Source organism: Lithobates pipiens, unplaced genomic scaffold, assembly GCF_037356315.1.
Source record: "Lithobates pipiens isolate NorthernLeopardFrog02 unplaced genomic scaffold, aLitPip1_a1.2 Scaffold_27, whole genome shotgun sequence".
Classification (NCBI taxonomy): domain Eukaryota; kingdom Metazoa; phylum Chordata; class Amphibia; order Anura; family Ranidae; genus Lithobates; species Lithobates pipiens.
This window is the reverse complement of record NW_027507788.1, coordinates 209,602,526-209,628,831: the sequence shown is the minus strand read 5'-3', so window position 1 is coordinate 209,628,831 and position 26,306 is coordinate 209,602,526. Positions and strand designations below refer to the sequence as shown.

At 43.8% G+C, this 26,306-nt stretch overlaps 1 protein-coding gene across 3 annotated transcripts in view; it reads left to right on the top strand.

Moving 5' to 3' along the window:
* The window catches only part of PKNOX2 (PBX/knotted 1 homeobox 2), a 701,154-nt gene that overhangs the window by 558,045 nt on the left and 116,803 nt on the right, over positions 1-26,306 (top strand). For all 3 annotated transcript variants that reach the window (XM_077458198.1, XM_077458196.1, XM_077458197.1), the window contains one exon: positions 23,865-24,036. In XM_077458198.1, coding sequence (XP_077314324.1) covers positions 23,865-24,036 — 172 coding nt within the window. The remainder of the gene's footprint in view (positions 1-23,864; positions 24,037-26,306) is intronic.

The window sequence follows — 26,306 nt, the reverse complement described above, 5'->3', positions numbered from 1 at the left end:
AAATCAGCCTAAACTGAGGAAAAAATATATATATTTTTATATATTTTTTGGGTATATTTATTATAGCAAAAAGTAAAAAATATAGCTTTTTTTTTCAAAATTAAAAAATAAAAACCGCAGAGATGATAAAATACCAAAATAAATCTATCCCCTATTTTGTAGATGTTATAACTTTTGCGCAAACCAATCAATAAACGCTTATTGCAATTTTTTTTTTTTTTTTAGCAAAAATGTGTAGAAGAAGAATACATATTGAACTAAACTGAGGAAAAAAATAGTTTTTTATATATATTTTTGGGGGATATTTATTATAGCAAAAAGTAAAAAATATAGAATTTTATTTCAAATTTGTTTAGAGCGCAAAAAATAAAAACTGCAGAGATGATCAAATACCAAAATTTTGTAGACGCTACAACATTTGTTAAAGTAAAAATGATTGCTTTTTTTTTTTTCAAAATTGTTGGTATTTTTTGTTTATAGCGCAAAAAATAAAAACCGCAGAGGTGATCAAACACCACCAAAATAAAGCTCTATTTGTTTGTTTGCTTGTACGCAGAAGCGAACGCATGCGTAAGTCCCGCCCACATATGAAAACAGTGTGCAAACCACACATGTGAGGTATCGCCGCGAATGTTAGAGCGAGAGCAATAATTCTAGTCCTAGACCTCCTCTGTAATGCAAAACATGTAACCAGTAAAAAAATTTAAAGCGTCACCTATGGGGATTTGTAAATACCAAAGTTTGGCGCCATTCCACGATTTGGGCTAACTTTACTGTTTTATTTTTTTTATTTTTTTTTAGCACGAAACTGTTTTTTTTTCCTGAAAAAAACGCGTTTGAAAAATTGCTGCGCAAATACCTTGTGAGATAAAAAGTTGCAACAACCGCCATTGTATTTTCTAGGGTCTTTGCTAAAAAAAACATTTATAATGTTTGGGGCTTCTATGTAATTTTCTAGCAAAAAAAATTATGAATTTTACATGTAGGAGAGAAATGTCAGAATTGGCCTGGATGTGAAGTGGTTAATTAACAAATCATTTGGTGAAAAAAAAAATAAAAAAAAAATTACGTTTTAAAAAAAAAATTCAAATCCAAAGCCGCAGAGCGCGTCCTCAAACGTGACACCACCTATATCATTCTCACTGACGGCTGATTATGTTTGAAGGATGACGTTGCTGGAATCCAAGTCCGCTTTAAGAGGCAATTTGAGAGTTTGTACTATTACTATTGTAACTATTTTATCTCGGGTATCATCAAGGGAGCTTTTAGTACTTTATCTTGGTAGGTAAAATTTTGAAGCGTCAGTAAATAAACGGCCAGCAGCAGATATTTCCTGTCCCCGGTCCCCGCCGTCTGTTTGGAGCTGTCCGCGTACGCCACGTGACTCCTGAAGATGTCACCCCACCAGGGCTTAATCAAGCAACGAATGTGCTAATACTATGCAGATTCCTCCCGGCTCCGGCTGAGGCTCCGAGAGGATGGAGAAAGACAAGGAGGATCGCTTCTTTTTTATTATTTTTTTTTTTTTTTTTTTCCTTTCGTTTTTTTTTTTTTTTTAATTAAAATTTCTTGCCTCTGGGTAGCATGACAGTTCAAAACCACAGTGGGGATTTTTTCATTTCATGTCAATAAATTTAACAAGGCCCCATTCAATTCAAATTAACACACGGTCTCTGAGGCTTTCATGCTCCATAGTATCGGCACAGATAAAAAGGAAACAATTTTGCGGCCTAATTGAATACTCAAAATAAATGTAAATAAGAAAAAAAAAAAGTCGGTCGCAGTAGCAAAATCCGACATTTTTTTTTTTATTTTTTTTCAAAAAAATTGATAAGGAGACCCTGAGCCAGGCAGCTCGCACCTTTCCGAATACGGCTTCCGCCAATGGGGCGCCGGTGACGGACAGCCATCTTGGTAAAGGGAGCGGCCACACTCCTGTATGAATACTTGGCGTGCTAGACCGTTCCTCTACTTCCATTCGATGGTAGAATCCAGACATGTGCAGTTCGTTTCGTTCTGTATTGAAATTCGGAAAAAAATAAATTTATTCTGAAATTCGGGGTGTATCCTAATATCCGAATTACAATAGTAACGAATTTAAACAAATCCGAAATAACGAAACAAAATTTCACATGAAATTCGAATAGTTTTCAAATCGAATTCGGATAGTTTTTGAATTATAATCATTTTTGGAAGAGAATAAAATAGAATAGAAAATAAAGGAATAGAATAGAAAAGAATAGAATAGTATAGAACAACAGACCAACATAGAAAAAAAAAATAACAAAATAAAATAGAATAGAAAATAAAGGAATGGGATAGAAAGAGTATAATACAATATAAAAGAAAAGAAAAGAATAGAATATAATGGCGTAAAACAGAATAGAATAGAAAAAAATAGAGAAAAAAACAAGAATAAAGTAAAACAGAACAAAATAGAAAATAAAATAAAAGAACAGAATAAAATAGAATAGAAAATAAAGGACTAGGATAGAAAGGATATAATAGAATATAATAGAAAATACAAGAATAGAATATAATAGGGTAAAACAGAACAGAATAGAAAAAAAAGAATAGAGTAAAACAGAACCAAAATGGAAAATAAAATAAAAGAACAGAATAAAATAGAATAAAAAATAAAGGAATAGGATAGAAAGAATCTAATAGAAGATAAAAGAATAGAATATAATAGCATAAAACAGAACAGAATAGAAAAAAAAGAATAGAGTAAAACAGAACCAAAATGAAAAATAAAATAAAAGAACAGTATAAAATAGAATAAAAAATAAAGGAATAGGATAGAAAGAATATAATCAAAAATAAAAGAATATAATATAATAGTGTAAAATAGAACAGAATAGAAAATAAAAAAAAAAAATGAAAAAACAATAGAGTAAAACAGAACAAAATAGAATAGAAAATAAAGAAATAGGATAGAAAGAATATAATAGAAAATAAAAGAATATAATATAATAGTGTAAAATAGAACAGAATAGAAAATTTAAAAAAATGAAAAAAGAATAAAGTAAAACAGAACAAAATAGAAAATAAAATAAAAGAACAGAATAAAATAGAATAAAAAATAAAGGAATAGGACAGAAAGAATATAATAGCATATAATAGAAAATACAAGAATAGAATATAATAGCGTAAAACAGAACAGAATAGAAAATAAAAAAATAGAGAAAAAAAATAGAGTAAAAGAACAAAATAGAAAATAAAATAAAATAACAGCATAAAATAGAAGAGAAAATAAAGGAATATGAGAGATAGAGCATAACAGAATATACTAGAAAATAAAAGAATAGACTATAATAACGTAAAACAGAACAGAATAGAAAATAAATAAAAAATGAAATAAAAAACTAATAGAGTAAAACAGAACAAAATATACTAGAAAATAAAAGAACAGAATTAAATAGAATAGAATTTAAATGAATAGGGTATAATAGAATAGAAAAGAAAATAATAGAATATAATAGCTTAAAACAGAACAGAATAGAAAAAAAAAAATAGAAAAAAAAAGAATAGAGTAAAACTGAACAAAATAGAATAGAAAATAAAAGAACGGAATAAAATTGAATAGAAAATAAAGGAATAGGATAGAAAGAATATAATAGAATATAATTGAAAATAAAAGAATAGAATAGCGTAAAACAAAATAGAATAGAAAATAAAAGAACAGAATAAAATAGAATAGAATAGAAAATAAAGGAATAGAACAGAATAGAATAAAAAAATAGAATAGAATAAAATAGCAAAAAATAAATAAAAAATATAACCATCTTCTGAAATTCCAAGTTCAAATAGATTGAATTCTAATTTGAATACAGTAGAAAATAGAATAAAAAATAACAAAATAGAAAAAAAGAATAGAATAGAAAACAATAGAATAGAAAAACAGAATAGAATAAAATAAAATAGAAAGAATAAAATCTTCTTCCGCAATTCGAATTTCAAATAGAATAAATTCAAATTTGAATAGAATAGAAAAGAATAGAACCGAAAATAAAAGAATAGAATAGTAAAAACAAGAGAATAAAATGGTGTTGAAAGAATATACCCATCTTCCAAAAAATTTGAATAGAATAAATATGATTTTGAATGCAATTCGAATGGAATTTGATTAGAATTTGAATGCAATTCGAATCGATTCAAATTTTCCAAATACGGTTTGAATTGAGTTCAATGCGACTGAATTCAGAAACTTTTAATCGAGTCGAATAAACAAAACAAATTCTGAAAACAAATTAAATAAATGAAACAAATCTGCGCATGTCTCCCACCTTCCAGGTTTCAGCAAAAAAATAAAAATAAAAAGCCCCTAGTAAGAGTATTCACCATGTTCTTTCTATGGAAATGTTCTTAAAAAAATGTTCTTGCCGGGGCGCTGGAGCTGGCGCGTTGAATGTGCTGACTCAGGAAACACGTTGTCTTTTCCGTAGAGATTTCCTCCAATCAGAGCCGTATCCGTTGTAAAACCGACAAAATATATCCACTCCGTTCTCATCGCTTGGACCTCGGCCCACCGAGTATTCCAGGCAGAGAATATACTGCAAGGTCATCTCAGCTTTTACTACTAGCAGACATAAAATTAATACTAATTGGATAGTAATAGTGTATCGCCTTGTAAAACGGAATGTGAGCTTTCATTGGGGATTCGTAGAAGAAAGCCTAATTAATCTGGAAATAATAAAGTCACAACCGGCACGTTCCCTGGAAGTGCTGTGACCATAGCCCAGTTCCACAAAAACTTTAAAAAGTAAATCCATCAGAATTTGGTTGGGATTTGTTTACCCCAGAGGTCTCCAAACTACAGTCCTCTAGTTGTTCAGGAACTACAATTCCCATCATGCCTGGTCATGTCTGTGAATGTCGGAGTTTTACAATGCCTCGCGGCTCATGGGACGTGTAGTTCCGCAAACAGCTGGAGGGCCGTAGTCCGAAGATACCTGGTTTACACCATTCCTTGGCACTTAAAGCGGTGATAAACCCAAATCCAAAAATAAATTGAAGGCCAGTCAAGTTCCTCCACCCTAAACTCGCTCATCCATGTCTTTAAGGACCTTGCTTTGTGTACTGGTCCAAATCATTTGGTGGAGGGGGGGATTATGGTGTGGGGTTGTTTTTCAGGGGTCAGGCATGGCCTCCTTAGTTCCAGTGAAGGGAACTCTTAAGGCATCAGCATACCAAGACATTTTGGACAATTTCATGCTCCCAACTTTGTGGGAACAGTTTGGGGATGGCCCCTTCCTGTTCCAACATGACTAAGGGGGCCAAGCCCAACCCGTGAAAAACAACCCCCACACCATAATCCCCCCTCCACCAAATGATTTGGACCAGTGCACAAAGCAAGGTCCATAAAGGCATGGATGAGCAAGTTTAGGGTGGAGGAACTTGACTGGCCTGCACAGAGTCCTGATCTCAACCCGATTAGAACACCTTTGGGATGAATTCGAGCAGAGACTGCGGGAAAAGGCCTTCTCATCCAACATGAGGCTTCTGGAAGAATGGTCAAACATTCCCATAGACACACTCCTAAACCTTGTCAACAGCCTTCCCGGGAAGAGTTGAAGCTGTTATAGCTCTGAAGGGTGGGCCAACTCAATATTGAACCCTACTGACTAAGACTGGGATTGCCACTAAATTTCATGTGCGTGTAAAGGCAGCTGTCTCAATACTTTTGACAATATAGTACATACAGTACTCGGAAAAAAAAAATATAAAAAAAAAAAAAATATATATATATATATATATATATATATATATATATATATATATATATATATACATTCCTCTGGCCTTTTGCATTTTGCACTAGTGTGTAAAGGCAGGCCTCCCAATCCTTTGGTATATCCATATACTGTGCATATATATATATATATATATATATATATATATATATATATATATATATATATATATATATATATGTGTATATATATCTATATATATATAGAATAGTAAAACACATATATGTGTGATTATATGTTATAGGTAAACAAGTAAAATGATTATTAAACTGTAAAATATTCCTTATCTTTCTGCATAGAGTAAAATTCCCCCTGAAGAAGACCACAATTAGAAGGGTCGAAACGTGTAGGAGTTTTATGTGGAAGATTATATACAAATTTTTTGCAGTAAAATGCAATTTTAGCAAGATTTCATACAATATGTAGTTCCATGGTTTTGTTATTTTCATGTTTTCATTTTTTACAACTCTCATGTAATTGTCCAATTGCTTTTTGATACAATAAAGATTTTTAATCAATGACCTTTGAATAATTTCTTGGCTGCTAAAAAAAACCCAATGAGGGAATTTTTCCATAAAAAATAAATAAAAATAAAAATAAAAAAATATATATATATATATATATATATATATATATATATATATATATATATATATTATATATAACTTGCCTAAAGCATAACTCCACTTTCGGGGGGGGGGGGAATAGTAAATAAAAAAATGATCAATATACGTATACAATGGCTACAGAAGTCATATTGTAATTGAATGTTATTAAAAATTATCTTTAATTTTCACTCTGCAGCTCTGTAATTTTCTGTAAAATGTAATATGGCAGCCTGGAGGTGTTGTGTACACAGATGGTATACAGGACATCGTGTAGATATGTGATTTCCTGCTTGTATGATTGGCTCACTGATTTTCCCAGAAGTCTACACAAGTCTGTTTTTGGGCATCCCCTGCAACAAAAATTTAATTACCAAAGGCAAAAAAAACACCCACGTTTACAGGGGTGCAGACCCTGCCACTTTCCTCTTTAGAACCCTGCAAGCGCAGCAGCTGCTTGATAATTAAAAAATAAAAATAAAACACTCCCATTAGATTTACTATGCACATGGACACAGAGAAACAAACAGCTATTTCTTCGGAATAACAAAATGTAGGAGTCTGCCGCAAAGTGTGTTTAAATCCCTGCAATGTACATCGATCACCCGGAGGGGGAGTGTTTTTCACAACAAAAGTGGAGTTACTCTTTAAGATCCCTACCACAGAATTGTCAGACGTCAATGCAAGAAAAAGTTTAATATTAGTTGAAGATTTTTGAAATGAATGTACAGAAGTTTTATACAAATTGTCTTTATTTATTATCTTCAGGGAAAAAAATAAAAAGATAAATATGGAATGCTACATAGTAATATTTTGCAAATATAATCAGAAGGTGGAGCTTTAAGTCCCTTTTTCACATATTTCACATTCCATTTCTGTTTGTGTTTTTTTTTACAAAGCTCAGTAGCTGAAGCTGCAATGCTTCCTGCAGCCTCTGGGGATCCTTTTTCGTGTTTTAAATTATTATAGCACAAAAGTGTATATACACTCACTGGCCACTTTATTAGGTACACCTTGCTAGTAGCGGGTTGGACCCCCTTTGCCTTCATTCTTGGTGGCGTAGATACAACAAGGTGTTGGAAACATTCCTCAGAGATTTTGCTCCATAGTGACATGATAGCATCACACAGTTGCTGCAGATTTGTTGGCTGCACATCCATGATGCCAATCTCCTGTTCCACCCACATACCAAAGGTGCTCTAATGGATTATGATCTGGTGAGTGTGGAGACCATTGGAGTACAGTGACCTCATTGTCCAGCGGTGAGATGATTGGAGCTTTGTGACATGAAGCATTATCCTGCTGGAAGGAGCCATCAGAAGATGGGGACACTGTAGTCATAAAGGGATGGACATGGTCAGCAACAATACTCACAATACTCAGGTTCTACCACATCTCAAAGGTGCTCTATTGGATTATGATCTGGTGAGTGTGGAGGCCATTGGAGTACAGAGACCTCATTGTCCGGTGGTGAGATGATTGGAGCTTTGTGACATGGTGCATTATCCTGCTGGAAGGAGCCATCAGAAGATGGGTCTGGTAGTGGGTCCACCACATCCCAAAGGTGCTCTATTGGATTGAGATCTGGTGAGTGTGGAGGCCATTGGAGTACAGTGACCTCATTGTCCAGCGGTGAGATGATTGGAGCTTTGTGACATGGTGCATTATCCTGCTGGAAGGAGCCATCAGAAGATGGGGACACTGTAGTCATAAAGGAATGGACATGGTCAGCACCAATACTCAGGTAGGCTGTGGCGTTTAACTACATGCCGACCACCCGCCGCAGTTCTACTGCGGCAGGTCTGCATGGCTGTGCGAATTGGCGCCATTGTACGTCGGCTCTTTAAAAGGCTTTAGCAGGTGCGTGCACACCGCCAGAGGCACGCTGTCCGCCGCCCGCCCACAATCGCTCCACAGAGAGCCAGAACGGGGATCTGTCAATGTAAACAGACAGATTCCTGTTCTGACAGGGGAGCAGAGAGAGATTTGCTATTCCTAGTGATCAGGAGCAGCGATCTCTCTCTCTACTCCTAGGCAGCCCACCCCCCCCCCCCCCACAGTTAGAAACACCCCCCTAGGACACACTTAACTCCTTGATCGCCCCCTAGTGTTAACCCCTTCCCTGCCAGTGACATTTATACAGTATTCAGTGGCTAGTTTTAGCTCTAAACATTGTATAAGTGTCACTGGTCCCAAAAAAGTGTCAAAAGTGTCCGATCTGTCTGCCACAATGTCGCAGTCCCGCTAAAAATCGCAGATCGCCGCCATTACTAGTAAAAGAATTTTTTTTAAATAAAAATGCCATAAATATATCCCCTATTTTGTAGACGCTATAACTTTTGTGCAAACCAATCAATATACGCTTATTGCAATTTTTTTTTTTACCAAAAATATGTAGAAGAATACGTATCGGCCTAAACTGAAGAATTTAATTTTTTTCATTTGGGTATATTTATTATAGCAAAAAGTTAAAATGATTGCTTTTTTTTTTTTTTTCAAAGTTGTCGGTATTATTTTGTTTATAGTGCAAAAAATAAAAACCGCAGAGGTGATCAAATACCACCAAAATAAAGCTCTATTTGTGGAGAAAAAAGGACATAAATTTTGTTTGGGTGCAGCGGCGCACAACTGCGCAATTGTCAGTTAAATTGACACAGTGCCAAATGGCAAAAGATGGCCTGGTCATTAAGGGGGCAAATCCTTCCGGTCCTTAAGTGGTTAAACGCTGCTCAATTAGCACTAAGGGGCAAAAAGTGTGGAAAGAAAATATACCCCCCCCCCCCACACACACACACACACCATTACACCACCACCACGAGCGGTGAACAGTTGCTACAAGGCAGGATGGATCCATGTTTTCATGTTGTTTACACCAAATTCTGACCCGACCATCTAAATGTTGCCGCTGAAATTGAGACTCATCAGACCAGGCAACGTTTTTCCACTCTTCTATTGTCCAACTTTGGTGATCCTGTAAGAATTGCCTCAGTTTCCTATTAGCTGACAGGAGGGGCACCCGGTGTGGTCTTCTGCTTCTGTAGCCCATCTGCTTCAAGGTTCGATGAACTTTGAGTTCAGAGATGATATTTTGCAAACCTTGGCTGTAACGAGTTACTGTTGCCTTTTTTTCATCTTGAACCAGTCTGCCTATTCTCCTCTGACCTTTGACAGGGCATTTTCCTCCACACAACTGCCGCTCACTGGATATTTTCTCTTTTTTTCTGACCATTCTCTGTAAACCCGACCAGCCCACCTGGCTCCAACAACCATGCCACGTTCAAAGTCACTTAAAGCCCCTTTCTTCCCCATTTTGATGCTCGTTTTGAACTTCAGCAAGTCGTCTTCACCACGTCTAGAGGCCTAAATGCATTGAGTTGCTGCCATGTGATTGGCTGATTAGCAATTTGTGTAATTGAATGGGTGTACCTAATAAAATGGCCGGTGTGCGTATATAGTATAAAAAAATGGACCCGAAATAACATTATGATAAATGTTAATACAGTAATACCTCGGATTGCGAGTAACGCGGTTAACGAGCGTTTCGCAATACAAGCCACTGCTTTCAAAAAAGCCTGACTCGGGTTTGCGAGTGTTGTCTTGAGCAGGATTCAAGCCTCTGCGGTGTGCAGTACCGCATTCGGTCAGAGGTGGGTGGGCGCCGGAGACAATCTGAGCCGTTCGGATGCACTCGGGAACACTCGGAAATAGTGATTCCTGACCCCTCTTCGTTTTTCCAAGTCTCTCCGGGCGGCTCTAAACGGTCTTTTCGTTTTTCTGAGTCTCTCCGGGCGGCTCCGATCAGTCTCATCGTTTTTCCGAGTCTCTCCGGGCGGCTCCGATCGGTCATTTCGTTTTTCTGAGTCTCTCCGGGCGGCTCCGATCGGTCATTTCGTTTTTCTGAGTCTCTCCGGGCAGCTCTGATCGGTCTATTCGTTTTTCTGAGTCTCTCCGGGCGGCTCCGATCGGTCTCTTCATTTTTCCGAGTCTCTCCGGGCAGCTCCGATCAGTCTCTTAGGTTATCCGAGTCTCTCCGGGCGGCTCCGAACGGTCTCTTCGTATTTCCGAGTCTCTCCGGGCGGCTCTGATCGGTCACTTTGTTTTTTCGAGTCCCTCCGGGCGGCTCCGATCGGTCTCTTTGTTTTTCCGAGTCTCTCCGGGCGGCTCTGATTGATCTTTTCATTTTTCAAAGTCTCTCTGGCGCCCTCCACCATCTCTGGCCACATGCGGTACTGCATACAATAGAAGTCAATGCGGAACGAATTATCTTCGCTTTCCATTGACTTCTATGGGGAAACTCGCTTTGATATGCGAGTGCTTTGGATTACAAGCATTCTCCTGGAACAGATTATGCTCATAATCCAAGGTTCCACTGAAGATGCCGGCATCCTTAGCGCGAAATATAAATAATATAAAATAATATGTATAAATACTGAACCTAAACAATTTTTGGACCAGCATTGGCAACGGCGTTTTACAACCAGATCAGGAATCCGGAGTTTGTGGTAACAAAGAGGTAGAAGAGGGTTAATCGGCCCGGCGGCGGGGAAATGGTACCGGATAAAATAGCTGATATATGACGGCTAATCTGCTGACAGAGTCATTGGCCATGGAATTATAATGAAATTAGGGAGACAGGCGAAGGGAGGTAGAGGAAATTGGGGAAATGGGTTTACACTGAAGATGATGGTGGTGGGAATATATCTCCCCCCTTCTCGCACCGCCATTGGTCATACCTTTCCTCCCGGTCGCCCCCCCCTAATTCTTCTCGTTGGGGCTAAAATTGGAGAGGAAATACATATAGGAAGCATTTAAACGTGGCAGGGCCGCTGGCTTTCATTTCCCGTGCTGGCCTCGCAGGCAGAGCATTGCTGAATGCGCTCAATTAGGCCATTAGAGAAATGCATTCCTCTTTATTAGCCTGTGTCAAATCCTTTTTATTAGCGGCTGCAAACGACCCTTCGTCTGCAGTAAAATGTCACGCCGGTTCAGCCCTATTATTTGTTCTGCGCTGACGAGGATCGAGCTGGCCCCAGAAATAGTGCAGAAATAATGGAGAATTATTTACTTTCCAGATCCCCCCCCCCCCCCCACCACCACCACCACCACCACATTAACCCTTTTCTGGCCAAGGGCGATGGAAAGGCCTTTTCCTAACAAAGAGGGCACCCATGGTTTTCCGAGATCCCATGCCACATGACTAATGGATTCGTCAACTTGGTCCTAAAACCTGCCCTAAAATAAAGGCACGACGTGCGTTTTAATACGACCGCGGCCGCCAATTTATTAACAATGAATAAATAACAAAAGAACGGAAATACCATTCAACAATGTAATTCTAGGGGTCTTTGGGTGTCCATAAGGGACAATTTTACTGAAATTGTCCATGTCCTCTGCTGCACCCCAACTGGCTCAAGGACGTTATGACCTCATCATAATTACACCCCCCCAGGGGACCTAGCTCCTGGGCGGGCTGGGTACCACTAACCAACCACGTGGAGGCACTATACCTTAAATCAGGGGTCTCCAAACTTTCTAAACAAAGGGCCGGTTTATTGTCCTTCAGACTCTAGGAGGGCCGGACTTTGACCAGTTGGATTAAAATTTTCCAGGCATTGGTGGGAGTAAATATCACTACATTTGGTAGTAGGAGGAGGAATAGTGGCCCATCGTGGTCATCATAGGGAGGAATAGGGACCTGTTACTGGTGTCAGTGGGAGAAATAGTGCCCCCCGTTGTCGGTGTCAGATAGCAGAGTCGTGTCATCAGTGGGAGCAATAGAGCCCCAAGGCAAGCAAAGGGCCACATCCGGGCCACAGTTTGGAGACCACTGCCTTAGATGGACCCCACGATTTATCAACAATGTCAATAATTACTGACCACCACCCCCCCCCCCCCCCCCCCAAAGACCCCCTGACCCACCAAGCTGCCGTGACAATATCCCCACCAACATAAGTGCTCGCTGTTTTTTTCTTTTTTTTTATAAACAGAAACACAAAAACAAGACATATACTTCCCAAACTTGACAGCTCAGAAAAACTTTGACAGGGTGGGAGGGAAGTTTTTCCTCTGCCTGAAAATCCCAGAATGCCTAGACAACCTGTCTGCCCCATACCTCCTACAGCAGCATCCCACCCCTCTGGCCTGTTGCCTCCAATCAGGTAAGTTTGCACCCCCCGACCCAACTTACCTAGCTGACCCTTCCCGCTCCGTGCTCTAGCATTAACCCAGCCTAAACCTTTTTTGGCCAAGTACGATGGAAAGGCCTTTCACAACCTAGGGTTGGTCATTCCAACATCGCTTTACCTGGGGTACACTGAGGATTTTCCAGATTGCACACCACCACATTAATAGTTTTTTGGCCAAGGGCAATGGAAAGGTCTTTTCGTAACCTAGAGTTGGCCATTCCAACATTGCTTTACCCAGAGGGCGTCCAAGTTTTTCCAGACCTATGTCACATTTAACCTTTTTTTGCCACGTGCAATGAAAAGGCCTTTCTGTAACATAGGGATGTACCCAGGATTTCCCAAATCTTGCACCACATTAATTATTTTTCAGCTACGTTCAATAGAAAGGCCTTTTCGTAACATAGGATTGGTCATTCCAACACTGCCTTAACTGGAGTGTACCAAGGGTTTTCCAGATACTGCACCTCATTTACTATTTTCTGGCCAAGCACAATGGAGAGGCCTTTCCATAACAAAAGGTTGGCCATTCCAACATTGATTTACTTGGGGTGCACCCAGGATTTTCCAGAACCTGCACCACATTAACCATTTTTTGGATAAGTGCAATGGAAAGGCCTTTTGTTAACAAGGGTTGGTAATTTCAGCATTGCTTTACTTGGGGTGCACCCAGGGTTCTCAGATACTGTGCCACATTAATGTTATTTTGGCAAAGTGCAATGGAATGGCCTTTTCCCAACAAAGGTTTGGTCATTTAAATATTGCTTTACCTGGGATGCACCCTGGATTTCCTAGATACTGCACCACGTTTACCTTTTTTCTGGCCAAGTGCAATGGAAAGGCTCTTCCTAACATAGGGTTGATTACTCTGACATTGCTTTATCAAGGGTGCACCCAGGGTTTTCCAGATCCTGAATCACATTAACCCTTTTCTAGCTAAAAGGCCTTTTCCTAACATAGGTTGTTAACATAGGGTGCACCCAGGATTTTCCTGGTGTTTTCACTAATACAATGGTTTCCAATTAGCAGCTCTTATGCCGCGTACATACGTATCAGACTATCCGGTGGACTTAGTCTGGCAGAAAAACCGCCGGACTGTCCACCGGACTTTCCGAACGAGCTACCTGCCCACACACGGCACTTTTGCGGCGGACTAAGTCCGCTGGACTATCCGCCGTATCGCCGGACTATCCGCCGTACTTTTGAAATGAACGGGCTCGCCCACACACACGGAGGAAAGTCCGTTCATTTTGAGCACGGCTCCAGGTAGCTGGGATCAAAGAAGGAGTTATCGCTGGCCCCGTCACCTGGTATGGACTTAAAGGGGAATCCCTACGCCGATAAAACAGCATGGGGGTCCCCCCCAGGTCCATATAAGACCCTTTTTCGAGCACACTACCCGGCCGGCCAGGAAAGGGGATGGGGACGAGCGAGCAGAAGATAGCGGAGGAGTCCGGCGAGAAGACCCCCGAAGACGGAAGACCCCCGGAGCTGTGCAATAAACTATTTTAACCCTGTGTTGTGTGTTTTTTTTTAACATTTTTTTTCACAGGTGAATGGGTAGGGGTACATTGTACCCCATACTCTCTCACATAGGGTGGGGGGACGGTATCCGGGGGCCCCCTTATTAAAGGGGGCTCCCGGATTCCGATAAGCCCCCCGCCCGCACACCCCGACAACCAATGGCCAGGGTTGTCGGGAAGAGGCCCTTGTCCTCATCAACATGGGGACAAGGTGCTTTGGGGTGGGGGGGCCACGCGGAATATGAATTTATCCAAAGTTAGGAATTATCCGAAATAACGAATGTCGCATCTAAATAAATGGAATGGAACAAATTAGTAATAAATAAAAATAATAAAAAAAGTTTTTATTATTATTGATATTTATTATTATTAATTTGTTACGTTCCATTTGTTTAGATACCTATTCGGGGCTCCAGTCCCCCCACCCCCCTCCCGACGCCACTGCCCACGTGGTATGCCCGTTAGCAAAGAGGACCTCTCACCCTACTTCTCTGCACATCTGCTTTACCTGGATTCAGTATAAATATTGTTTTTACCTTTTACCTTTGGCTGGCTATGCATTCGCATCTCTGCTCAGGCATTATTGTATTTATCAAGATTGTTAAAACCTTCCCTGAAGAAGGAGCTCTAAAGACTCTGAAACGTGTTGGTTTTGGTGTTCTGTATTAATCTCCAATATTACCACTGAGTGGATTTACCTCTTGCCTGTGGCTTCCGAACATTTAATAATTTGTTGGTGTATTGTATGCAATAATAATTAATTAATTGTCCTGTTTTTGGCTCCATCCATCTTCCTATCAACTCTGACCAGCTTTCCTGTCCCAGCTGAAGAAAAGCATCCCCACAACATGATGCTGCCATCACCATGTTTCACAGTGGGGATGGTGTGTTCAGGGTGATGTGCAGTTTGTTTCCCTCCACACATAGCATTTTGCTTTTAGACCAAAAAGTTCACTTTTGGTCTCATCTGACCAGATCACCTTCTTCCACATGTTTGCTTCTCACAAACTGCAAACAGGACTTCTTATGGATTTCTTTCACCAATGTCTTTCTTCTTATCACTCTTCCATAAAGGCCAGATTTGTGGAGAGACGACTAATAGTTGTCCTGTGGACAGATTCTCCCCCCTGAGCTGTGGATCTCTGCAGCTCCTCCAGAGTCACCATGGGCCTTTTGGCTCTTCTCTGATGAATGCTCTCCTTGCCCGGCCAGTCAGTTTAGGTGGACGGCCATGTCTTGGTAGGTTTGCAGTTGTGCCATACTCCTTCTATTTTCGGATGATGGATTGAACAGAGCTCCGTGAGATGGTCAAAGCTCAGGATATTTTATTATAACCTAACCCTGCTTTATACTTCTCCACAACTTTATCCCTGACCTGTCTGGTGTGTTCCTTGGCCGGCACAATGCTGTTTGTTCACTAAGGTTCTCTAACAAACCTCTGATGGCTTCACAGAACAGCTGTATTTATACCGAGATTAAATTACACACAGGTGGACTCTATTTACTAATGAGGTGACTTCTGAAGGCAATTGGTTCCACTAGATTTTAGTTAGGGGTATCAGAGTAAAGGGGGCTGAATACAAATACACACCACACTTTTCACATATTTATTTGTAAAATAAAATGAAAACCATTTATCATTTTCCTTCAACTTCACAATTATGTGGCACTTTGTGTCGGTCTATCACATAAAATCCCAATAAAATACATTTACGTTTTTGGTTGTTAGGCTCGGTTCACACAGTACGCGGCACGACTTGCAGCGCCGCGACCTCAGCGGCGACTTGCAAAACGACTTCTGTATAGAAGTCAATGCAAGTCGCCCGAAGTCGCCGCAAAAGTAGTACAGGAACCTTTTTTCTAAGTCGGAGCGACTCGAGTCGCTCCTATTAGAATGGTTCCGTAGTACAGAACGGGGCGCGACTTGTCAGGCGGCGAAGTCGCCCGGACAAGTCGCGCCTGTGTGAACCGAGCCTAACATGACAAAATTTGGTAAATTTCAAGGGGTACTGTACTGGTAATATTTTTTTTTTTTTGCACCAAAAAACCTGGAATACTCAATTACTTCAATGTACACAACCTCCATACAATGCAGATGCTTGTGGTGTTGTGCACAGTAATGAATGTTTATGCAGCCAGGTGCAATGTATTAATAATGTGCATTGCAGCTGAGAGACCATCTGTGCTTGTGTTGGTCAATTGTATATTCCTTTTATGTTTTTTTCATTGCTGTTGCTCAGTGATGGATGATAGGATTTAATGACATTATTGTTTATTTTTACTTTTAGCAGACTTTAAATGGGATTTCCTTTTACTAGCTAGCTTGTATCAATTTGATTCGCCCCACCCCCACTAAAGGAATTGTTCTGCTCGGATGGGACGGCTGGCCAGAGATGGGTTGAAGACACCTTGTACAAAACTCACATTCAGCCCTGGAGCTGCGATTTCGCATGTCGGTCCCGATTCCGGCCGCGATTTCACAGACACCTGTGCGGGTTTCTGCCCAGATGTCAATGGAAATCGCACCCCAAAAACGCAAAAAGTAGTACGGAAACTACTTTTTGATGCAAATGCAGCATCGCACATATTAGGACAGTGCCATTGCCGGCACTTACCGCCGATTTGACATGCAATTTGACATGATGTCGAATCGCATGTCAAAACGCGCCAATGTGAACCAGGGCTCAACTGAACTTTGTGTTGAGATTTTGCAGGCTCCGGGATTTAGCTCTCTTAACCACTTCCTGACCTGCGCACGGCGATGTACGTCGGCACAATGGCACGGGCAGGCATATTGGTGTACAAGTACGTCCAATCTTTAATGCCTCCCTGCGGGCACGCTCGCCTGCTGGTCGGGACCCCCGTGAGTCTGGTCGCGGGTCCCGCGGACTCATACCCGCGATAGTCTCACGGGGCGGCTGAACAGAGAGATGCCGTTGTAAACAGCATCTGCCCGTTCTGCCTAGCAACAAGTGACGCTGATCTCTGCTCCATGTGATTGGAGCAGAGATCAGTGTTCACTAAATGAAAGCCCAGCCCCCCACAGTTAGTAAAACGCCCCTAGGAACACTTAATCCCTACACTGCCACCCACTGGTTAACCCCTTCACTGCCAGTGTCATTTACACACTAATCAGTGCATTTATATAGCAGTGATTGCTGTATAAATGACGATGGTCCAAAAAATGGGTCAAAAATGTCCGATGTGTCCGTCATAATGTCACAGTCACAATAAAAATCGCTGATCATCGCCATTACTAGTAAAAAAACAATTATTAATAAAAATGCCATAAAACTATCCCCTATTTTGTAAACGCTATAACTTTTGCGCAAACCAATCAATAATCGCTTATTGCGATTTTTTTTTTACCAAAAATATGTAGAAGAATACGTATCGGCCTAAACTGAGGGAAAAAAATGTTTTTTTTTAATATATTTTTGGGGGATATTTATTATAACAAAAAGTAAAAAATAATGCGTTTTTTTCACAATTGTCGCTCTATTTTTGTTTATAGCACAAAAAATAAAAACCGCAGGGGTGATCAAATACCACCAAAAGAAAGCTCTATTTGTGGGAAAAAAAGGAGATCAATTTTGTTTGGGAGCCACGTCGCACGACCGCGCAATTGTCAGTTAAAGCGACGCAGTGCCGAATCGCAAAAAGTGGTCTGGTCTTTGGCCAGCAAAATGGTCCGGGGCTGAAGTGGTTAATGAGTCGCCGGGCTGGAACACGCATGCAAAGGAACGGTTCAGACTTTAATGGTTGCATGCTTGTTCTATGCCAGTCACAGTAGTTGGTAAAGCAAGGATAAGGATGATAGCCCTGGAGCTTGGAGGGCAGAGGAGAGACATGAGGTCTAATAGACCCTGGATGTCTCCAAAAAGAGGACCTGATACAGCCCATGCTATCACAAGTGATGCTGTTCATCCCTTCTGGTAGCAATTATAGAGGAGCTGCAGTCTGCTCACATACAGTGAAACTTTGGATTACGAGCATAATCCGTGCCCGTAGAATGCTTGTAATCCAAAGGACTCTCATATCAAAGCGAGTTTCCCCGTAGAAGTCAATGGAAACGAAGATAATTCGCTCCACATTGACTTCTATGGCATGCAATACCACATGTGGCCAGAGGTGGTGGGGAGGTGTCAGAGAGACTCGGAAATACTCACAGACAGCTCGGCTGCACTCGGAAAGGCTCAGAAACACTCGGGAATGGAGTATTTCTGAGTATTTCTGAACGGCTTTGAGTGTCTTCGGCGCCCCCCGCAGCTCTGGCCCAATGCACACCACAGAGGCTTTGCGAGACAACACTCACAAACCGAGTCAGGATTTAAAAAAGATAATTGCTCATATTGCCAAATGCTCGTTAACCGCGTTATGTCCTTCTGCTTAAAAAAATATATACATTTTGGGGATTCTAAGAAATTTTTCTAGCAATAAATACTGATTTTTACTTGTAGACAAAAAGTGTCAGAAAAGGCCTGGTCTTTAAAGTGGTTGTAAACCCTTACAACACACTTTGACCTACAGGTAAGCCTAGATTAAGGCTTACCTGTAGGTCCAAGAAATATCTCCTTAACCTACACGGTTTAGGAGATATTTGCAGAAAGACAGGCACCGCTGTCTATGGCACATGCGCCGCAGACAGCAGTGCGCAGGCGCACTGAGCGCAACATCGTCAACGGCGAAGACGTCGTGCATGACGGCTCCCATGCGCATGCGCGGGAGTGACGTCATCGCGGCTTCGCCGAATGACAGTGGCGGAGCAGCGAGACCCCACCGAGAAGATGGATGCGCCGGACTACAGGGGACAGCGGTGACTTCGCTGGCTCCTGTGTCAGGTAAGTGACACATAATGGACTACTATGCGATGAATGAAAGAGGAAGTAAACCCATCAGGGTTTACTTCCTCTTTAAGTGGTTTAAAGTGATTGTTAAAGAGGAAGTAAACCCTGGTGGCTGCATTGCATAGTAGCCCATTATGTGTCACTTACCTGACACAGGAGCCAGCGAAGTCACCGCTGCCCCCTGTAGTCCATTATGTGTCACTTACCTGACACAGGAGCCAGCAATGTCACCGCTGTCCCCTGTAGTCCGAAGCGCCCATCTTTTTCCGGGTATCGCTGTGACTGGCCGGAGCAGCGATGACGTCACTCCGGCGCATGCACACAGGAGCCGTAAGTGACGGCATGTTTGCCTTCACTTGCGGCACGCCCAGTGCGCCTGCGCCGTTGTCTACCCTATTTTTGTAAAATATCCCCTTAACCGTGTAGGTTTAGGAGATATTTCTTGGACCTACAGGTAAGCTTTAATTTAGGCTTACCTGTAGGTCAAAGTGGTTTTTATGGGTTTACAACCATTTTAAGTCTCTTTTTTTCTAAATAACAAACATGTTATACTTACCTCCTCTGTACAGTTGGTTTTGCACAGGGCAGCCCAGATCCTCCTCTTCTCAGGTCCCCATTTTTCCATGCTGTACATGTATTGATTACATCGTTATGTGCTCCAACCATTTCATTCATTATTCCTTTCTCTGTATTAAACAAGTTCTGTAGCGCTGGTCAAGGTTAGAAGATCACACCTCTCCCCGGCCTGCTTTTGCTGTTTAATTCCCTCCATAAAGTTGTGGTGGGGTTGGAGAGGGGGAGGGGGGGGGTGGGGTTTTTTTTTTTCGGCTGAACTCCCACCACCTGGTACCATTGCTTGCTTGGATTATTAGTTCCTGGTAATTTAGTGGCCTTGCACCGGGTCGATTTGTGCCTTTTCATTTCTAATTGATCTAGTGGCTGTTTAAATGGCAGGAGGCATCTGTTGAGAGTTGGAAGGTTCATAAGGCGCAATAATTCATAACGCAGGCTGGAATTTGTCTTTCATATCCCTGGGCTAAGCTCCTGCAGGGCTGCCTAAATTACGGCAGGCAAGGCTTTGCTTTATATTCTGTGCCGCGGACGCAGAGCCCCGCATTAAACTGGGATCAGCGTAGATTACACTATAATATGATGCAGCATTAGAGCCTGCAAATTAGACTGTGCAAGACGGTTAACCCTTTCCGCGCCCCCAAAACCTCACAGCGAAGGCTTCTTCGCAGCCGTGTGTACAGGGGGCACCAACCCACTGCAAAGAAAAAAAAAACCCTCTACACCTTTAAAGCCTGTAGTGGCTAATGCCCTGGAGCGTGGTCAATTTGCGCCGGTCGCTATGAGCCAACGCGCTTTTCACTCCACCATTTCTCTTTGTAGTGCAGCACAAATTTGGATTTTTAATAGTGAGGAAAAATTAGCTTTCTTATTTTTGTAGCGGTGACACTTTGGAAAAGGTGTCTGTCATGTAGAAATGTAGTTTTTGCCTCAGAACAGTAAAGGGGTTCTGAGGGTTAAAGCGGGAGTCCGCTGGGACTCCGCGTTTTTTATTTTTTTTAAAAGCCAGCAGCTACAAATACTGCAGCTGCTGACTTTTAAAATAGTGACACTTACCTGTCCAGCGCGCCCACGATGTCGGCACCCGAATCCGATCTCTCGATCGTCTCTCGGGTGCTGCCACCGCCATCTTGGGTATGAGAATCAGGAAGTGGAGCCTTTCGGCTTCATTTCCCGGTTCCCTACTGCGCATGCGCAAGTCGCGCTGCGCAATAAGGATGGACTTTCGGAAAGGGGAGTAATCTACGCCCCTTTCCGCAGAGAGCTATCCCGGAAGTGGGTGCAGATACCTGTACTGTACAGGTATCTGCACCCCCCTCCCCCCTGAAAGGTGCCAATTGTAGCGCCGGAGGGGGGGAGGGTTCCGATGAGCGGAAGGTCCACTTTAGGGTGGACTTCCGCTTTAATTATGTAGGTTGAACTTTGACATCAGTTTGGCTGGGCTGTGTTAGAGTTCTGCCTGGTCATGTCTACAGTGAAGTGCACATGACAGGTTCAGAACCAGGCCTGGTTGGACGCTTTGGGTATCAGCGTTCCCCGGAGCCAATCAGTGGGTGCGCCGGGCCCAGCAGGGGAGTCTGGGGAAGGGTACTTAAGATGTTGAAGTCACATGTTTCTGGGTTCGTTCGTGAGGCCATAGCTGCATGTTCCTGATTCTGGACCAAGGTGGTCCCGCGAGGGGTCCCGGTCACGGGAGCGTATGTTGCTCTGCAGCATGCTTCGGTTGGCTAATCCCAATAGACCCGCCTGGTCTGGGGTAAAGATCCGTCTGTTCCCAAGTCTCGGAACCGGCTGGTCTGAGGCGCAGTAACTGAGGGAGGATTCAAGGTGTCCGGGTGCGCTCTCGGCTTGGAGGGGCACCGCAGCCCGTGTGAGCAATCGGGGGAGGACTCTTTGGAGGAGGGCCAACAAGCTGGTATCCCAAGAAGTGCCTGGTTGCTGGGTTGTGAAGGACACTAACGAATCCATGCATTTCCAGTACTGCCAAGGAGACAGAGAACGTTCCAGGTACTGAGGAAAAGGTTCCTGTTCACTTTCAGTTACCAATTATTCAAGATCACAGATTTCACAAGTTCCGGATCAAAGTGCTGACTGCCATAATCTCTGGCTAGATATTTGTTCAGCTTTGAAACGCCCAGCTGCGAGTGGCTACTCTCTGGGTGGTGTTAGAGACTTTCTGATGGTTAGCAGTTCAAGGTGCCTGAGTTTCTTCACCCCTACCCTCTGTTCCTATACGAGACTGTGTTTGTTGGATGTTACCCCTGCAAATAAAAACCTTTTCTAAAGGACTTTTATGGTGTCAGCGTCCAAAGTTGTTGGGTACTAACCCTGGGAACCCCTAGACGTGGAAGAACAAGCCAAGCGGAGATAACTGGTAAGCCCAAAAGTTAAGGCCACCCAAGGGTTATGGCCGCTAAATTTTGTCCCCTGGAGTTGTATTTTACTGCTCCCCCTCCCCATATAAAATCTAAAACCCAATTATCCCACCCACCACCACCTTAATGGGTCATCCCTACCCAATTGCAGAGCTTTTTTTCTCAGAGAATAGGTGCATGTACTCCTCCCTTCCAAGTCACCTCTTGTCTCTGCCCCCTACCCACCTCCTGAGCACTGTTCCTTGGTTCCTTCCCTTATCCACCTCCAAGCACCGTCCCTTTGTTCCTTCCTCTATCCACCTCCGAGCACCGTCCCTTAGTTCCTTCCCTTATCCACCTCCGAGCACCGGCCCTTGGTTCCTTCCCCTATCCACCTCCGAGCACCATCCCTTGGTTCCTTCCCTTATCCACCTCCGAGCACCATCCCTTGGTTCCTTCCCTTATCCACCTCCGAGCACCATCCCTTGGTTCCTTCCCCTATCCACCTCCGAGCATCGTCCCTTGGTTCCTTCCCCTATCCACCTCCGAGCACCGTCACTTGGTTCCTTCCTCTATTCACCTCTGAGCACCATCCCTTCGTTCATTCCTCTACCCACCTCTGAGCACCGTCCCTTGGTTCCTCCCCCTATTCATCTCTGAGCACCATCCCTTGGTTCCTTCCCCTATCCACCTCCAAGCACCGTCCCTTGGTTCCTTCCCCTATTCACCTCTGAGCACCATCCCTTGGTTCATTCCTCTACCCACCTCTGAGCATCGTCTCTTTGTTCCTCCCCCTATTTACCTCTGAGCACCGTCCCTTGGTTCCTCCCTCCATCCACCTCAGAGCACCGTCTCTTGGTTTCTTCCCCTATCCACCTCCGAGCATCGTCCCTTGGTTCCTCCCTCCATCCACCTCAGAGTACCGTCCCTTGGTTCCTTCCCCTACCCACCTCCGAGCACCGTCTCTTGGTTTCTTCCCCTATACACCTCCGAGCACTGTCTCTTGGTTACTCCCCCTATCCACCTCTGAGCACCATCCCCTGGTTCCCTTCCCCATCCACCTCCGAGCACCATCCCTTGGTTCCTCCCCCTATCCACCTCTGAGCACTGTAGCTTGGTTCTTCCCCTACCCACCTCAGAGCACCGTTCCTTGGCTACACCCCCTACCCACCTCCGCAGAGGTGATCAAACACCACCAAAACAAAGCTCTATTTGTGGGGAAAAAAGTACGGCAATTTTGTTCAGGTGCAACGCTGCACGACCACGCGATTGTCAAATAAAGCGACGCAGTGCCGAATCGCAAAAAGTGCTCTGGTCGGGAAGGGAGTAAAATCTTCTAGGGGTGAAGCGGTTAAGCAGCATGTTGCGCTTGGAGAATATTACCTGATGCAAGTCTCTGGGGCTGTGCTGTAACCTCCCTACGTGTAGTGTGGTGGTTTGGCATTTTCTGGGTTAAATCAGGCGTCGTGGATGTGACAGAGGGGTGGCAGGGGCTGCTGCACATGTGAACGAGCCCTGACTTATTCTTAAATATATCTGGGGTAATGACCCGAAAATCTCTCTCTCTACAGAATTGGCACATAGCAGTGTAATGTGGAAATCAGGCTTGCAATAGGCGTGCTTTGCTATATGTGTGGTGTCCAGAGAGCAGAAGGCGGGGCAGTGTCACAGTTTGCAGAGCTGTGACCTTTTAAAAATGTCATCTTCTTATGTTAATGAGCTGTGAAGCACAGAGAAGGGGGTGGTCGGATCAAAGTAGTCTATACCTTATTATGCAAATCCTTAAACACCACTAAATACGTTTATTTCAGCTGTGTGTTTGGCTGTTCAGCTGGAGGTTCTCGTGAAATGCTAAGCAGCAGGTGCCTCGTACTTCCATGTCTAGAACACTACTGGTAGCAGTTAAGGTGTCCTTGAAATCCAGCAGAAAGCGTCCTGTACATGACGCAGATCTCAGTTGATGTATTTTCTGGTGCGATTTTGCTGTTCTGATGTGCTCGCTAATGGAAGTGTGTTTTGTATCCCTCCAGACATCCTTTGTTCCCCCTTCTGACGTTGCTGTTTGAGAAGTGTGAGCAGGCCACGCAGGGCTCCGAGTGCATTACATCTGCCAGCTTTGATGTGGATATCGAGAACTTTGTCCACCAACAGGAACAGGAGCGCAAACCGTTCTTCAGCGAGGACCCCGAACTCGACAACCTGGTAATCGTCATCACCAGCCTTCTCATGTGCAGCTACTCTATATATAATATGTTCAATCACAGAACTCTTTTCCTCAATGATGTTTTTACAGATTCCATGAACTAGATTAGCTCAGTCAAAATTTTTCAAAGGTCTGACCAATTCAGAATGAGCGCATGCATTGTACTCACTGTACCCCGCAGTCCCACCGCCTACCCTATCTATTGCACTGTACCCTGCAGTCCCACCGCCTACCCTATCTATTGCACTGTACCCTGCAGACCCACCGCCTACCCTATCTATAGCACTGTACCCTGCAGACCCACCGCCTACCCTATCTATAGCACTGTACCCTGCAGACCCACCGCCTACCCTATCTATAGCACTGTACCCTGCAGACCCACTGCCTACCCTATCTATAGCACTGTACCCTGCAGACCCACCGCCTACCCTATCTATAGCACTGTACCCTGCAGTCTCACCGCCTACCCTATCTACAGCACTGTACCCTGCAGACCCACCGCCTACCCTATCTATAGCACTGTACCCTGCAGACCCACTGCCTACCCTATCTACAGCCCTGTATCCTGCAGACTCACTGCCTACCCTATCTATAGCACTGTAACCTGCAGACCCACCGCCTACCCTATCTACAGCACTGTACGCTGCATTCCCACCGCCCACCCTATCTACAGCACTGTACACTGCAGACCCACCGCCCACGCTATCTACAGCACTGTACCCTGCACACTCACCGCCTACCCTATCTACAGCACTGTACCCTGCAGACCCACCGCCTACCCTATCTATAGCACTGTACCCTGCAGACCCACCGCCCACCCTATCTACAGCACTGTACCCTGCAGACCCACCGCCCACGCTATCTACAGCACTGTACCCTGCACACTCACCGCCTACCCTATCTACAGCACTGTACCCTGCAGACCCACCGCCTACCCTATCTATAGCACTGTACCCTGCAGACCCACCGCCCATGCTATCTACAGCACTGTACCCTGCACACTCACCGCCTACCCTATCTACAGCACTGTACCCTGCAGACCCACCGCCTACCCTATCTATAGCACTGTACCCTGCAGACCCACCGCCCACCCTATCTATAGCACTGTACCCTGCAGACCCACCGCCTACCCTATCTACAGCACTGTACCCTGCATTCCCACCGCCCACCCTATCTACAGCACTGTATCCTGCAGACTCACTGCCTACCCTATCTATAGCACTGTAACCTGCAGACCCACCGCCTACCCTATCTACAGCACTGTACCATGCAGACCCACCGCCCACCCTATCTACAGCACTGTACCCTGCAGACCCACCGCCTACCCTATCTATAGCACTGTACCCTGCAGACCCACCGCCTACCCTATCTACAGCACTGTACCCTGCAGACTCACTGCCTACCCTATCTATAGCACTGTAACCTGCACACTCACCGCCTACCCTATCTACAGCACTGTACCCTGCAGACTCACTGCCTACCCTATCTACAGCACTGTACCCTGCAGACTCACTGCCTACCCTATCTATAGCACTGTAACCTGCAGACTCACTGCCTACCCTATCTACAGCACTGTACCCTGCAGACCCACCGCCTACCCTATCTACAGCACTGTACCCTGCATTCCCACCGCCCACCCTATCTACAGCACTGTACCCTGCAGACTCACTGCCTACCCTATTAAATAGCACTGTAACCTGCAGACCCACCGCCTACCCTATCTATAGAACTGTACCCTGCAGACCCACCGCCTACCCTATCTACAGCACTGTACCCTGCAGACCCACCGCCTACCCTATCTATAGCACTGTACCCTGCAGACCCACCGCCTACCCTATCTACAGCACTGTACCCTGCAGACTCACTGCCTACCCTATCTATAGCACTGTAACCTGCACACTCACCGCCTACCCTATCTACAGCACTGTACCCTGCAGACTCACTGCCTACCCTATCTATAGCACTGTAACCTGCAGACTCACTGCCTACCCTATCTACAGCACTGTACCCTGCAGACCCACCGCCTACCCTATCTACAGCACTGTACCCTGCATTCCCACCGCCCACCCTATCTACAGCACTGTACCCTGCAGACTCACTGCCTACCCTATTAAATAGCACTGTAACCTGCAGACCCACCGCCTACCCTATCTATAGCACTGTACCCTGCAGACCCACCGCCTACCCTATCTACAGCACTGTACCCTGCATTCCCACCGCCCACCCTATCTACAGCACTGTATCCTGCAGACTCACTGCCTACCCTATC